At 41.3% G+C, this 16,124-nt stretch overlaps 1 protein-coding gene across 4 annotated transcripts in view; it reads left to right on the top strand.

Moving 5' to 3' along the window:
• Positions 1 to 16,124, top strand: part of LOC108272791 (thyroid hormone receptor beta) — a 122,030-nt gene extending 105,906 nt beyond the window's left edge. For 2 of the 4 annotated variants that reach the window (XM_017481531.3, XM_017481532.3), the window contains exons 5-11: positions 852 to 952; positions 1,958 to 2,105; positions 3,150 to 3,355; positions 5,076 to 5,162; positions 5,956 to 6,102; positions 8,253 to 8,511; positions 11,360 to 16,124. In XM_017481531.3, the coding sequence (XP_017337020.1) occupies positions 852 to 952; positions 1,958 to 2,105; positions 3,150 to 3,355; positions 5,076 to 5,162; positions 5,956 to 6,102; positions 8,253 to 8,511; positions 11,360 to 11,601 (1,190 nt within the window). In that variant the 3' untranslated portion in view covers positions 11,602 to 16,124. The remainder of the gene's footprint in view (positions 1 to 851; positions 953 to 1,957; positions 2,106 to 3,149; positions 3,356 to 5,075; positions 5,163 to 5,955; positions 6,103 to 8,252; positions 8,512 to 11,359) is intronic. The other 2 variants (XM_017481533.3, XM_017481534.3) reach the window with 2 other exon arrangements.

Genomic DNA, 16,124 nt, shown 5'->3' with positions numbered 1-16,124 from the left:
AAATCTCCCATTTCTTTATTGTTATATATTGTTACATCCTTTGTAGTGGATGTTTTCTTTTTATTATTATCATTATTACTATTATTATTATTATTATTATTATTATTGATTACTATACTTATTATTATTATTATTATTATTATTATTATTATTATTATTAAAGCAGGTCCTCACTTAAATTAAGAGTAATTAATGAAAGTGTTGTGGCTTGAGTGAGATACACCAAAATGATATAAGTAGTCTTTGACTTTTGTGTGTGTGTGTGTGTGTGTGTGTGTGTGTGTGTGTGTGTGTGTGTGTGTGTGTGTTGTATACGTTGTATAGTATATTGATTTCCCAGAATGGCAGTTGAGGCACATGTACAGGAGCAGATGGCCTGGTCTTACTGACGCAAGGACCTCTTATGTGCTCTTATTGATCATAGGAATTATTGAGTCATGTTCTGGAGCTTCTGTGCTCTGCATGAGCATTGAGGATTTAGCTCAGCTTGCTTCGCACCACTTTATCGATCTGTACTGTATGTGGTACTTGAATCACAATTAGTAGTTTCCACGATTTTGTTTTCCTGGTAAAGCTCAATCGTAACATTGCCTCTTTTTTATTGTTACCTTTGAACTTTTTGTTGTTATGTTAGAACTTATTTTTACTTTTTTGGTCTGCTCTTCCAATATTTTGCATTTCTTATTTATATGAATGGCATCTTTAATTCCTTTCGAGAAAAAAAAAAAAGCCATGAAATTTTATTTGTTTGAATTAGTTGAACATTACTACATACTGATACTTTTTCAGTGCCACATGTAAGAATTCCTTATTCCTAATGTAGATGTTTGCTATTTGTGTGTCCTTTTCAGGGTACATACCAAGTTACCTGGACAGGGACGAACTTTGTGTAGTGTGTGGAGACAAAGCGACAGGATACCATTACCGGTGTATCACCTGTGAGGGCTGCAAGGTAGGAATCAGTAATGTATACCGAAGTGCTTTATTCCTCCAATACCACAGCAACTTCTCAACACTGAACTTTTTTTATTTATTACGGAGCAACACGTCTTTTTATCCACTCATAGTTACATTTAACATTGTGGAACGTCGGCGAAACAAGTTAGCATGTTAACAAGCAGCTATGAACAGTTACCAGTCTGTCTTTTTTCTCTCTCTCTTGGAGTTAATAAGACAAAAAAACACTGTTTGTCATGTTACCATGAAATCACAAAGCCCTCTGTCCTGAAGACGTACGTTATAGCTTTACTTCGAACTGTTTAGCGCTAATACAGGAGACTCCTTCCAAAAATGTTATATAAACATCTCTGTAACAGTTCTCTTCGGTTTGGCGGGAAATGAGGAAACGGGATGCAGGCTTGAACTCGAACTCGAACAGCTTTTTATTTTTTTAGTGTAATACTTACACATACACACGTACGCACGCACGCACACCCACGGCTCAGTGCTGCTCAGCTCTCTCTCTTGCCTGTCATGGGGGATCCTGAAGGCACAAAGAGACACACAGAAGTAAACTTGGGCTAATAAGACACAGGCGAGAATCATCATGCGTTACCTGCCGGTTCGACCCGCCTCCTCTCCGTCCACAGCTGATGATCGACTACGCCCCCGCTGCCACAATGTCCTCACACCAAGACTTCACCATATCAACAATTACACATTTTAATTTGTTTATGAGGAGCATCCAACATACAAGTCCCTGTGTTGTGTTACTATAAGATTCATGTATACCTAATATACACTAATATAAACCTTGCAGTCAGAGCTGCTATATTCTAGAAAAATAACCATTTATTGACTAATCAGACTCAGGCAATACACAGGGATTGTTATAATGTCTAATATCACCTCTAGACTGGTCACACATCTCGGATGTTTATCAGACAGTTTACTGTGAGTTGACAAAGTTGCTAAGAGATACAGCCAGAAAACATATTTATGTTCTCCCTTTTTCCAGGGTTTTTTCAGGCGTACGATCCAGAAGAACCTGAACCCAACCTATGCATGTAAATACGAGGGGAAATGTGTAATCGACAAAGTCACGCGGAACCAGTGCCAGGAATGCCGCTTCAAGAAATGCATTGCTGTTGGAATGGCGACCGACTGTGAGTGTTCTCTGTGTACAGTAATCATATTTAATGCAACAGGCCTATGTGAAATATACATATAGAATAATACAGGAAAATGTTTGCATATTTTACAGAGATGGAAACTCAAGATAGGGGCTCTAGTCTAAAGACTCATGAAAACAAATGAACTAGGAACTTAAAAAAAGCAACTCATTGAATGAATTAACCTGTGGTCGTTTGCAGCAGTGTTATTCGTATGCAGCTATCAGCTGTGATTTAGTGCATCATTATTTTTTCAGTGAGATGACATGGTGGTTTGTTTGGTTTTTTTACTAACATATGGCCACAAATTAATATACTGCAGCAACAAATTACATTTCTCATAGCAACTATTGTAATTTAAAATGAGTGAGGTACAGGGAAATCCATTGAATTAGACCACTGCGGCAGCAGGAAGTGAAGCGTTGAGACGATTAATAATATTACACTTGTAATCAATCTTGGAATGACGCATAAAGACAGTGGAGTCTCTCGCATTGGGACATGGATATACTATTAGCCCACGTCACCTTAAGCAAATTCTCGCCAGGTTGGAGGTCATTACCTGGAGGCCATGTATTATGGACTCAAGTTATATAATTTATGTCCACAACTTTAGTACCTTGTGGTCATAAAATAATAATCTATGACCATGAGATTGGATTGTAGCCCTGAAATATGGGTTTTAGATTCTTTCTTTAAAAGGAGATAAGGAAAGCTAACTAAAATTGCTCATTTCTGAAACTATATCCAAAACAGAGAGGAATTCTCTTCTTTCACGTGATAGATAGAGTGAATTGATATACAGTATATCATCATGGCGAAGTTGGTCTTGGACCACGATAAAAACTCGACCAGCCGATCTACTTCACAGATATTTGATAATTAAGAAGACTTTTATACGGTGCAGTTGCTTCAATCAGTTTGTCTGCTTGTTTGATAATGTTTAGTCATGGATCAAGTCATGAGATTATCAAGAGTAACCTTGCCAATTTAAAACCGTACAAATGAATCAATCGATCCACCTTTCCCTCCCTTCAGTGGTGCTGGATGACAGCAAGCGTCTGGCCAAACGGAAGCTGATTGAGGAGAACCGAGAGCGGCGGAAGCGTGAGGAGATGCAGAAGATGGTGTGGGAGCGACCTGAGCCGTCGCAGGAGGAATGGGAGCTGATCCGCGTCGTCACTGAGGCCCACATGTCCACCAACGCACAGGGCAACCACTGGAAACAGAAACGCAAATTCCTGGTGAGAATTCATCTCCTCCCCCAAACCAGCATCGTAGTCATGTTTTGTGTCTTGTTTGGTCCTCCATCCAGTACATACGTTCCTTCCCCAATTCCCAGTTCCCAGTTGCCTGCCAATTTCCAATTTCCAAACTCCCTGTCCTTCACTCCATTTCTTACATCCCAGGCCCCAACAAACATTTTTCCGGATCCCAGTTGATTGTTCCTATTTCCCACCTGCAAGACCATACTTACCAGTTCATTCTTCCCATTTCCCACCCGCCAGACCATGCTTCCCAGTTCATTCTTCCCATTTCCCACCCGCCAGACCATGCTTCCCAGTTCATTCTTCCCATTTCCCACTTGCCAGACCCCTCTTCTTATTTCCCACCTGCCAGACCATGCTTCCCAGTTCATTCTTGCCATTTCTCACTCGGCAGACCCCTCTTCTTATTTCCCACCTACTAGACCATGCTTCCCTCTTCATTCTTCCCCTTTCCCACCCGCCTTACCCTCTTCCCATTTCCCACCTGCCAGACCATTCTTCCGAGTTCATTCTTCCCATTTCCCACCTGCCAGACCCCTCTTCCCATTTCCCACTTGCCAGATCATACTTCCCAGTTCAGTCTTCCCATTTCCCACCTACCAGACCATGCTTCCCAGTTCATTCTGTCCATTTCCCACCAGCCAGACCCCTCTTCCCATTTCCCACCAGCCAGACCATGCTTCCCATTTCATTCTTCCCCTTTCCCACCCACCAGACCCCTCTTCCCATTTCCCACCTGCCAGAACATTCTTCCTATTTCCCACCTGCCAGACCATGCTTCCCAGTTCATTCTTCCCATTTCCCACCAGCCAGACCCCTCTTCCCATTTCCCACCAGCCAAACCATGCTTTCCAGCTCGTTCCTCCCATTTCCCACCTGCCAGACGCCCTTCCCAGTTCCCCATTTCTCATTTCTACCTTCCCGGTTCCCTTTCCCCAGTTATTACACCCCATTACATTTGTCCGACATTTCCCAATTCCCATCCTCACTGTTTTTCCCTATATTAATATGTCCATGTTTTTTGTATCTTGTAGAGTGGGGGAGTGTTAGCTGGATGCTGGAGACTGTTCCACAAAGGCAGCAGCACTAACTTTAATGGAACATCTTTTTACAGTTTTATCTGCCTCTTTTGCTTTATTCTCAAGCTCAGTTTTCCTCAGTCAGTACAACCAAATCAATCTACTGAAGTGCTCAGGCTTTTTCTGCCTTCCTCTAATTTTCCGTTTCCTCCTGTCCTCATGTTTTCGGTCTCTAACCAATTTGCTTTTCCCGTGTTTTCTTTGAATTCTAACTGTCCTCTACAGATTGATGTCTGTCTCAGGACCTTGCTGTGGGTTTCCATGCCAGATCAACTAACAAATCCATATGCCTTCAAATTATATTTTGGATTTTTATTTTGATAAAGTAGTGACAGTAGGACACATACTTTCTGTGTTAACAAATCAGCTTGAAAAATAAGGTGGATATCTTAGATGGGTTGATCTTAGTCGTGATTATCACTCTTATTTGGCCACTGTGTATCTGATTACGGTGCCTAACATCCTAAACTCCATGGAAACACCACGCAATCCCATGACCTCACTTTGTTTCTGTCTGCACTGTCTCATCTGTCCTCAGTTTCAACTTGTTTTTCTTTTAGTTGGCTTGACTCGGGTTCTTCATTGAAACTTCACGATCCCTGTTGATTGCCCAACAGGTCGAGGAAGCAATGCTACTTAATGAAATAACTTGTAATTTATTCTATACTTCTGACCAGAGTGCAGTGGGGGTGAAGGAAACCAAGGTAAGAACCAATAGAACCAAATTCATTTGAGCTGTTGTGATTTTGATTTTGATTTACCCAAAAAGGCGCTCTATGAAATTGTCGGCTGCTTCCATTCTGTCTTTTTTTTTTTTGTTTGTTTGTTTCATTTTTATTTTTGTGAATAGATTGATGTGCTAAATGCTTGAAGCATCTGTTTGCCATGTTTGTGTAGTGCTGTGCTCGCTGTGTCAGACTGAGGGTGTACACAGGAGAGGAAAGCTTAAGGGATAGCTGTACTGAGCGCATTATAGCAATGGAACAGGGGGGAAAAAAACAAGGCCAAAAGAGAAAGAAAGAGGTCGAAGGCTGGGTTTTTGCGCTGTACTCAGCACCCCTGTCTGCTCTTTCCTCAATCTGGTCCTTTCCATGCTTCATCTTTCACGTTATTCCTGGTCAGAAGGGCATAATGTAAATTTACCAAGAAAAAAACAACAACTCTCACTATATCAGTGAATAACCCTAGTCAAAGACACCGCTATAAGAGAGAGATCTATAAGGAACAGCTCTGCTCCCACTTCCTCTGGTCGTCCTATCGTTTAAGTTTCCTTCTTCTTCTCCTCCTCCTCCTTTTCTTCGGAATAACTTGGGCACCTCAGACTTTTTTTTTTTTTTGCAGTGTGCTTTGTGATTCTGTCTCCTTTTCTCATGCTATTTAGAAGGGAGTGAGGACTTAATGTGTCCAATGTCTGAAATGTCCAAGTGGAAATGGTGCATTAGCTGCCAGTCATGCTGTTGCTAAGCACTCTGCTCCTCCCATTTCCTATCATTTCAGGCTGAAGACATAGGTCAGGGGACGATCGTCAGCACACCGGAGGGCAGCAAGGTGGACATCGAAGCCTTCAGTCAGTTTACAAAAATCATCACCCCAGCCATCACCCGAGTGGTGGACTTCGCCAAAAAGCTGCCTATGTTCTGTGAGGTGAGTTTGACTGCTTTGTAGTCAATTGTAAAGCAACCTTGAGTTTCAGAAAACCGCCATATAAATTAAACATATGAACTTATAAAAATATTTATTTACTTACTTACTTACTTGCTTACTCAATTACATGCATGTCATTTAAAAAATGTTAAATAATCTGGGGAGAATGACTCAATTCAGATTTATTGTGAAACACCCCATGCATTGATGCCATTTTTTTTCTCAGACTGAATACAAGTACTAATACCTGATTTCTTTTATTCTCGTCGATACAGATTCGGATACTGATGCCAAAATTAGTAACCTACTTAGTATTAATCCAGCGGTTCTTAATCTGGGGTCGACCACCTGGGGGGTCGCGAAGCGGTAGCAAGGGGGTCAGTGGAAAACTTTTATTTCTATACTGTAGGGACACCACTGGTGGATTTTTGGATATACGAACTTAGTGACATGGCAATGAAAAAAACTCTCCCATTCACTTCGACCTATCTCTGTGAGGCTGATTTTTCAGCGTTGGTGTAGCTGAAGAACAGGTATAGAGACAGAGTCATGGTCTTTTGGGCTGCCTCATCCTCTATCAAAGACCAACCATCCCACTGAGTGAGTAGTGCGCAACATTGGGCATCATTCTTAAAAGTGGGTCGTACTCGCAAAAAGGTTAAGAACAGCTGCATTAGTCAATCAGGGGTGTCATGTCGGTTGCTGTCATGTGCTGCTAACAATGAACTCCCCATGCTGAGTTTTACATTCAAGGCTACGTCCATATTGATCCGGATGAATTTGAAAACGCATCCTTTTCGCTACGTTTCGGACTTCCGTCCACGCTGAGAGGGCGTTTTTTTTCGTCCAGCGAAAACTGAGCAACTCTCTCCAGTGGATAAATCGGAAGACGCCATTTCCGCGTTGTAGTGTGGCCCGAGAAAACGGAGATATTCAAAACCAATGAGGTATTTTTAGTCATGGGACCCATTCAACTCAAAACAAACAAGACGGTAGACGATGCTCTACAGCGCGTTATGTTTTTACGCATGCCCAGTATAGGGATGTAAGCATTTTCAGACGCTTCAGTGTGGACGAGCGATCTTTTGGAAAATGAAAATGCAGTTTTCAGATTCATCCGTATTAATGTGGACGTAGCCTAAGATGAGCTCAAGCGGCCGTGAATTGCACCTTGAGTCACGAGCAAATTGTGGACCCTGGTGAAAGAAGTCTGTGTATCTCAGTGCTCGTAGACCTGAAGTGCTCACCAAACAGTTTCTCTGCACACTCGCTTCACTGCTCCACACTCAAGATCTGAATACCTTTGTGTGTATGCAACACACGGTACGGTACGCTCATTTTAAAAGACTACGCTCACCGATTCTGCTCTGCACGCTCATGTCAGCAGCTCTCACACTCTCTATTCAAGATAATGTTTAAACGGATTAAGATGTTTTATCAGGTTACTTCTATTGTAGGGAGATGCTCTCGATAGTTTCACAAAGCAGTTTGAGGTCTGGTTTGCACTGCTTGCCATTAATCGTGAAATATTTGCACATTGCTGTCATTTTTGCAACATCTGTCGATGTCACATCGTGTCACATTGTATCAGTTCTTAAAGAAACAGTATCAGTATCGATGCACCCATAGATGTTATATTGGATTTTTACTCTTTATGATTCGTTGGAGTAATGGAGTTGCAAAAATGTTGCAGTCAATAAAACTTTACTATCTAAATCGGTCTAGGATGTACAATTCTGGACAGTTGTTCAGTTTTTTTCATGAAAAATTGAACAATGTAGCGCGTCACTTATCAATCAAAACTCACCAAACGTTTGTGTTTATGCAGAATATTTAACAGCTGTGAATTATTTGAGGAAGAAGAAAAAAATGCAATAGCCTTTTGATTTTACAAATGAAAAAAAAAAAATAATTAAGTTGATTCATTTACTGTCAGCTCATGAACGGTGTCCTTGCTAATGATATATAATAATTCTTTAGTAGTGTGGGATTGAACTATAAAATGTTGCCACATGCAGCTTCTGGGATCTAACTTTTGAAAAGAACTTTTTAGCATTATTTTATTTATTTTATTTAAAAACCACACGCAAGGCTTAACGGTTGAGTTATGTAATGTGCGGCATAACCCTAATGCGGGTTTTGTGCTCCAGCTGCCTTGTGAAGATCAGATCATCCTGCTGAAAGGCTGCTGTATGGAGATCATGTCTCTGCGTGCAGCCGTGCGTTATGACTCCGAGAGCGAGACGCTCACGCTCAACGGTGAGATGGCAGTGACACGTGGCCAGCTAAAGAATGGCGGCCTGGGTGTGGTCTCGGATGCCATCTTTGATCTTGGGGTTTCTCTGTCCTCCTTCAACCTAGACGACTCGGAGGTGGCGCTGCTACAAGCTGTCATTCTGCTGTCTTCGGGTATGTATTAAACTAAGCGTATTAAAAGAAAAACAGCTCCCTGGCACTCATTGAATTAGAGAGGTAAAGAAGTGGAATGAGCAAAACTGAAACGTGTAATTAGTGTTTGATGATGCATCAGGGGGCATCGTTTCCAATCGTGGAGGGACAGAGTACCTTACAGTTTGACAAACATGTTTTTACTAAACCTGGTAATTAACAGGCAAGTTGAATCAAATGCCCTTGACTTAGGAAATCACCAACTGATGATTTTACAAGACTTTTCATGACACTCTTACTGGAAATTTTAAGTCCCTAAAGTTTCCTTTAATTCAAAAGTGGAGTTTGTATTGTAAGTACTTCTAGACCTATTGTAATCATATCATTTCAAAAGGTACCATTTAAAAAAAAAATTACTCATAACATTCATGCAATGTATTCAACTCGTTACACTGTTTGATTTTTCTGGCTCTGAAATTAGCTCCACCCCCAACCATAGCATAGCAGCCCAACTAATGAGAGGGGTCAGGTGGGGAAAGGGGATTCCTGTCAGTGTTCTCATCGAGATTGTTCAAGCAGTAGAAGAAACGAAAATTCTAAATTCCCACTTGAAAATCAAAGCAACCAAATGAAAACAAAAAATATTTGAATTGTGAACTCAAATAGTATATCACATATAATCCTTTCACCCAGGACTAGTTTAGCTGTGTATGATGACACTAAATGTTAGTCTCTCCAACCTTGTGGCACAAATGTATAATCCCTGTTTCTGCATATAGCTTTTGACTTGTACTGGGAATGTATTTAAGAGGCATTAGATCAGCTATGGCAGACCTTCCCAGCAGCGATTACCCAGGATTACACAAGCCACTCAAGGGAAACCACTCAGCAACTTAGATTAAAATGTGATTACACTTCAGCTGTGATAATAGTACATTAGTCTCTCTGTCTCACAGTCAGCGGCCATCATTTCTAGTCCATATGAACAGATCTGTCCCAAGTGGATCCATAAATCCCAATCAATGACTATCAAGGACTACCAAGTCCTTAACAAATTAGTATCCTTCGCTAATAGTGGTGCTTGTATTCTTCTGTACAGTCAGCTCAACTCCAGAATCACTGGGACCCTTGATGACCATGAGCAACATGAATATATAAAATGAATGACATGAAATGAGTGATAATTTGCAGTTAAACAAACTGCTCTATGGTGTGTGTATAAATTACTGATTGAACCTAGTTGACCTTGATTTTGGATGGAGATGGCATGGGAAAAGATCTAAATGGCTTTGAAGTAATGTTCATTATTGGAGCATAGTAACTAAGAATGCTCAGCTTGCTGTGTTTCACTAGGAACACCGACATACGTATTTAGATCTACGGGAAAGTCCTCAGTAAATAGAGTTGGAAATGATGGTCCAAAGCGCACGGTCAATGGCAGTAATACTCGTGCATTAGTGCGATACGGAAAGAAAAACAGAAATCAGGTGACGACGAACAGTCCTTAGCGAGGGATATTATAGCAGGGCTGTAGTGCATAAATCTCTCATTAACAAAGAAGAATGCACGGTTCGGTGCAAACATCATACGCCAATGGTTTACAGACATGTGGAAAAATGTATATAGTCACGGTGAATCATGAATTGATTGTGTGCATGCCATACACCAAATCGACAGTACACACCTAAATGCTTGGCCACTACAGGGGGTCCAGTGACTCTGTTATACAGTGGGTGCAATTCTTTTGATTTGTGTCCAAAGTTACAAAGTTCTAACTGATCATCTTTATGCTACGATGAAACATTTTGGAGCGACAATTTAGACAACATTCTCCACCACCATCATGGAAACACAAAAGGTACTATCTTTTAGAATAACAGTTTTCATTCCTCGAGTACAGTTCTAGAGAATTGTCCGATTGATTCCAAGGCACACTGATAATTTTCTTATAATGTGTCATCTGTCTGTATTATTACTTAGTGCATTTTTTGTGTGCAAAAGACTGTTTAAGAATGATTGGCTACTCAACGTTAGTATTTTGAGAGAGAATAAGAAAACTGGGACATTGAATGAGGAGGATGGTGAGAGGAGAGAGGAAAACAAGACCCCAAAGCTTCAAGTTTCACAATTACAGTTTATTTGATTCTTGGAGTTGTCCAGCTTCAAAATATTCAAAAACACTATATTAGACACTACTTCCATAGCAACGTGTTTGGAAGCGTTGCAAGAAAGAAGCACTTCCTGAGAGCAACCTTCAAAATGCGACTCCAAACATGGTTGGAACTACAACTGGATTGTTAAGTGGCAATAAATTCTGAAACCGGCTTTACAGAATTAAGTTGCAGATTTGTACGTGTCAAATGTACCGTGTTGAAATCAATTTTAAGTGTTCACCCCCATTCAGCCAGAGATCGCAAGCTTGAATCCAGATGATGATGCCACAGCCATCTATGGCTGGGAGTTTGAGACCGCACAATTGGCTCTCTGGGTGGGAAGGATGACATTCTGTCTCCCCCCTGTCAATCACAGCCACGCTAGTCAATCATGGGCGTCCGTGAGCTCATGCATGCAGTAGTGGGTGTATAGTGTTTTCCGCTGAGTGGGTTACGCTGCCTTGTGTATGAAAAGATAAGGTTGGCTGGTTTCACATGTCTCAGAGGAAACATGTGGAGGTAGCGGTCATATGATACGAGAGATCTAACTGGTGTGTGTTGTGGAGAGGGGGCATATTACTCATTTTATAATTTATCGTTTTGATCAATGAAGGGTGCCAACAATTCTGGAGCAAACCATAAAAGCAAATGTTAATGTTTCCGCATCCTGCTGGATTCCATATCTTCAGATTGTTAACGTTCTATGTCCTTTGCAGATCGTCCGGGACTGACGAGCGCGGACCGGATCGAGCGCTGCCAGGAGGAGTTTCTGCTGGCCTTTGAGCACTATGTCAACTATCGCAAGCACAAGGTGGCGCACTTCTGGCCCAAGCTGCTGATGAAGGTGACAGACCTGCGCATGATCGGTGCGTGCCACGCCAGCCGCTTCCTGCACATGAAGGTGGAGTGTCCCACCGAGCTGTTTCCTCCCCTCTTCCTTGAGGTGTTTGAGGACTGACCAAACCCGCCCATCATGTGACCCCACACGCCAGTGGCTCTTAACCACACCCAGCCCTCTTCGGACACGTTCGATGAACTCCATTTTCTCACTACTGAGTGCTGCTGCATTCCACAGATTTAAAAGTAGCTCTCGGCCCTCATTTCTAGACTGAGCATTCCTTTTATGATGCGGGTACATGTGAATAGCATTTTTTTTCTTTCTCTCTCTCTCTCTCTCTCTCTCTCTCTCTCTCTCTCTCTCTCTCCGTCTTGTACATTGTTGTTCTCAGTTACTCTAGGTGTATTTTTGTTGTACAGTTTGCTGGGTGAGTATATCTACTAGTTGCTGGCGTTGGCTCATCATGCACTCGGTTGTGTGATCTATGCATTTGTATCATGCAACATTCCACATCTAGTAGAAGTCAGATCAGTGTCCCACTTGGGGAAAGATATAAAAAAAAAAATAATAATAATCCTGGCACACAAGAAGAACCTCTGCTCCTTAAGATTTTCACACTACCTACATAATTTCATTGGTTTACAGGTTTACACACACAAAGATGAGTTCTCACGCACTGTTCACAAAACATCAGAACACAGAAAGGATGTAAGGTACTGAGGTAATGAGCGTAATTTCCCACAAAACGACGACAGATCAAAGCATGCAGGAGCTTATCTAGACGCCAAAATCTGTTTTCATTGAAGATTGCCACTGTTTAGGTGCCAAAAAAAATGAGGATTGCTACAACGTGTGTTCCTGAAGGCGTGTTTTTCCCCGTCCCATGCCCATCCAACTTCAGATCCTTCACTCTGCCGGACCGTCTGTGACTCTTACCTCGTAGGAACTCTTACCCGTTTTATATATTTTCATAAGTTAGACAAAGGTGATGCCTCCGCTCGGACTTGTTGGTGCTATGAGTTTGTCTATTTATACCTCTTTTCAGTCAGCCTCAGAATATGGATGATTCTCTCTCTCTCTCTCTCTCTCTCTCTCACACACACACACACACACACACACAGCAGTGAGCAGTGAGCATGAACGGCCCACTGCTTCGTATCACAACGTGACCTCAACGTGAGGTATAGAGGATATGTCGAGGAGACACTTTCGGTTTGTCTTTTTTGTTATGTTCTTGTTTTTTCCCTACGTGACATGACATCATATTGTACTGCGAAACATTTTTCACATCACATACCTCTACCGTTCATTAGGAAATAATGATAAATGGTCATTTTGTATAAAAAAAAAAAAAAAAAACAACTGCAACAATTTGCCTCAAGCTTGAGTTTCTCTGTTAAAAGTGATGCCTTTCGTAAGCAATCGATTTGCTCCAGTGTTTCGTGCTTATTTATGACTACACACACATATTCACTCTCACACACACACACACACACACACACACACACTCACACGTATGTGCACACAATGCACAGACTCAGAGGAAATGCAAAGACAATCAGGATGCGAGGTGAGGGATAGAGAAAAAGGTGCAACAGAGATGTTCAGCTGGTATTCAATGAATAGTTCAGTCAGAAATACTAGTTCGGCTAACAGTGAATGCACTCAATTAGCCACCTGCTAGCATTATGCAAATGACATCATGCTAATGGGTTGTGACCATTCACCGTTACCATGCTAACATGATTGTATGAACACTTCCGTTAAGGTCATGTATTAAACTCTCATGCTCCACATAGTACTGTACTACATAAGTGTGTCAAAACAGAATGGCAACAAAGGTGGCCTATTATTTTGTACTCACTATGAAGTATGGTAGTATGTGGTTTGAGACAGAGCCAAATGTCATCCCAGGTTGCAGATCCACCCGTCTGGATGTACTGAGAGAGCTGTCCAGTTTCAGTTACAGTTAAGAGGTGAAGATGCATTATTTTACAGTATAAAAAGTTGTATATTTTCTGCAGATATTTTTACAATTTGCATATAATGATAAATTTCCCCATTTCACCAACAGTGAAATAAAGTTCTATTCTCAGAAGCCTAACAAAATCTCTTACTGTCAAGAAGTTGGTTAAATATGTTAGACAGAGTTATTTGTGAATTCTTTCCAGTGTTACTTCTCACCATTCCAGTTAGCATCAGAAGGCAACTCATCCCGAATGAATGCTCCAGTATAGAGGTGTGTATTGGGACTGGGTTCCCACAGGGCCCAACAAAAAAAGTCGTAGGCAGTCTGATATGAAGCTCATAGGACAAATAAAGGTCACGTCCTTTAACATGGAAGGGTTTTTTAAAATCACGTTTATCGCATTCATTCATCCATCTTTCTGTAACTAAAAGTCTTTATTCTGGTCATTGTCATGGAGGTTATACAAATGTTTAAACTTGTTTATATTTTTTGGGGAAAAATCAATACTAAAAATATCATGCAGTGGGCGGGATTGATCCAAATTTCTGCAGGAAAACATGGGATTGGTCAAACTTTCTTCAGAAGGGGCCGGGATTGGTCAAAACTTCTTTGGGAGTGGGTTCGATTGGTCAAACTTTCTGCAGGAGCAGGTGGGATTAATCAAACTTTCTGCAGGAACAAGTGGGATTACACAGTTTCTGCTAGTGCAAGTGGGAACAGGCGGGATTGGTCAAACTTTCTGCAGGAGCAGGTGGGATTAGTCAAACATTCTGTGGGAGTGGGTAGGATTGGTCAGAATTCATTTGGGTTGGGATTAACAAAAGGTCCCACGCACACCTCTTCCCCAATAATCCCAAGAACTTTATAGTAAAATACAGCACTTACAGTTGCAATCAAAATTATTCCACCCCCATTGCAAATCAGGTTTATTGTCGAAATTTACAGACTTTTCAGTTGTTTGCAGTGAACAAATCAAACAAAAGCAATTGAAATAGTTCAACACAACGAATGCTTCAAGTGGTTTCCTCAAATTCAACTGAAAATGCAACTTATAATGACTTCTCCAGTTTCAAAATTATTCAACCCTTTCATGGCAATCATCTTTAGTACTTAGTAGAGCACCCTTTTGCTCTTATGACCTGCTGCAAACAAGATGCATAGCCAGACACTAGCTTCTGGCAGCATTCCTGAGGAATCTTAGCCCATTCCTCATGAGCAATGGCCTCCAGTTCAGTAATGTTCTTTGGTTTGCATGATGCAACCGCCATCTTCAAATCCCACCAGAGATTGTCTATGGGGTTCAAGTCAGGTGACTGTGATGACCCTGTAGAATCTTCCAGGACTTCTTCTGCATCCAAGCCTTGGTGGAATTTGAGGTATGCTTGGGATCATTGTCCTGTTGGAAGCTCCAATGATGCCCAAGCTTCAGATTCCTCACAGACAGCATGATGTTTTCTCCAAGGATTTCCTGATACTTCAATGAATCCATCTTGCCTTCCACATGCTGCAGGTTTCCTGTGGCAGAGGATGCAAAGCAGCCCCAGAGCATCACTGAGCCACCACCATGCTTGACTGTGGACAGAGTGTTCTTCCTTCATTCTTCACAATCCCAAAACTTCTGTGGTTTATTTATATGATTTTGAGGCGACTTTTCTTGTGCTTTTGGGTCAGTAGTGGTGTACGTCTTGGAGTTCTGGCATGGAAACCTTTTTCATTTAGTACGCGCCTTACTCTGCTCACTGAAACCTCAGTGCCTGTTGCCACAAAGTCTCGCTGCAGGTCTTTTGCAGTCACTTGAGGGTTTTTCACAACCTGCCTTCTCGAAAATCAGGTTGCAGCGTATATTTCGTGCCCCTAGTCAGTTCAGATATTTCATGTGTTCCAGCTCAAGCACACCTGGTGCAATTAATGAAGCCCATGAAGTATTCATTGTGTTGAACTATTTCAATTGCTTTTATTTGATTTGTTCACTGCAAACAGCTGAACGGCTGTAAATTTTGACAATAAACCTGATTTGCAATGGGGGTTGAATCATTTTGATTGCAACTGTACCTCCCTCATCAACTGTCTAAAGTAAATTCAGGACAGGTATCTTTAGGAAAATCTCAGATAATGCACTCTGTTTATCCTTATTGTTTAGGTAACAAATTGTATTTGATATGTAGATTGCGGGTTGTACACTGAGGCTGGGTTAAAAGGTGAATGAGCTAACTGTGGATTCAATTTAATGGAGTGCTAAGCTAAGCTAAGCTAAGCAATGTAACCTTAATGAGGGTCCAGTGTGATCCTGGGTATTTTTTTTCTAAATTGTCTGTTAGCTCACAAACCCATAGACCTATAGCTTCATGGTAAATCCTCCTGTCCAACTGTGAACATGAGTGAGAAAAAGAAAAAGAAAAAAAGAAAAAAGGTGAGTGTAAATGTAATGTAATGTGTTGCACAAGGCACAAGACAGTGAAGCTTGGAATTAAAGATAAATTTAGCAGGTTTAAGCCATGTTGCAATTTGGGTACCCTGGAAGAAAAGTTGCAATAAAGAACACAATCCTGTATCTGGTGACTGATGGTGAATGTAAAAATAACAGCGAAAGAATTGATGATGAATGAGACCGATGATGATGGTAATGTTTGTATTTAAAATAAACTGGCTCTGGGAATAAAGATGGTTTGAGAAA

Source organism: Ictalurus punctatus, chromosome 12 (genome assembly GCF_001660625.3).
Source record: "Ictalurus punctatus breed USDA103 chromosome 12, Coco_2.0, whole genome shotgun sequence".
In the NCBI taxonomy this organism is placed as follows: Eukaryota; Metazoa; Chordata; class Actinopteri; order Siluriformes; family Ictaluridae; genus Ictalurus; species Ictalurus punctatus.
The sequence above is the reverse complement of the archived record's forward strand: the minus strand, read 5'-3'. Positions and strand labels throughout refer to the sequence as shown.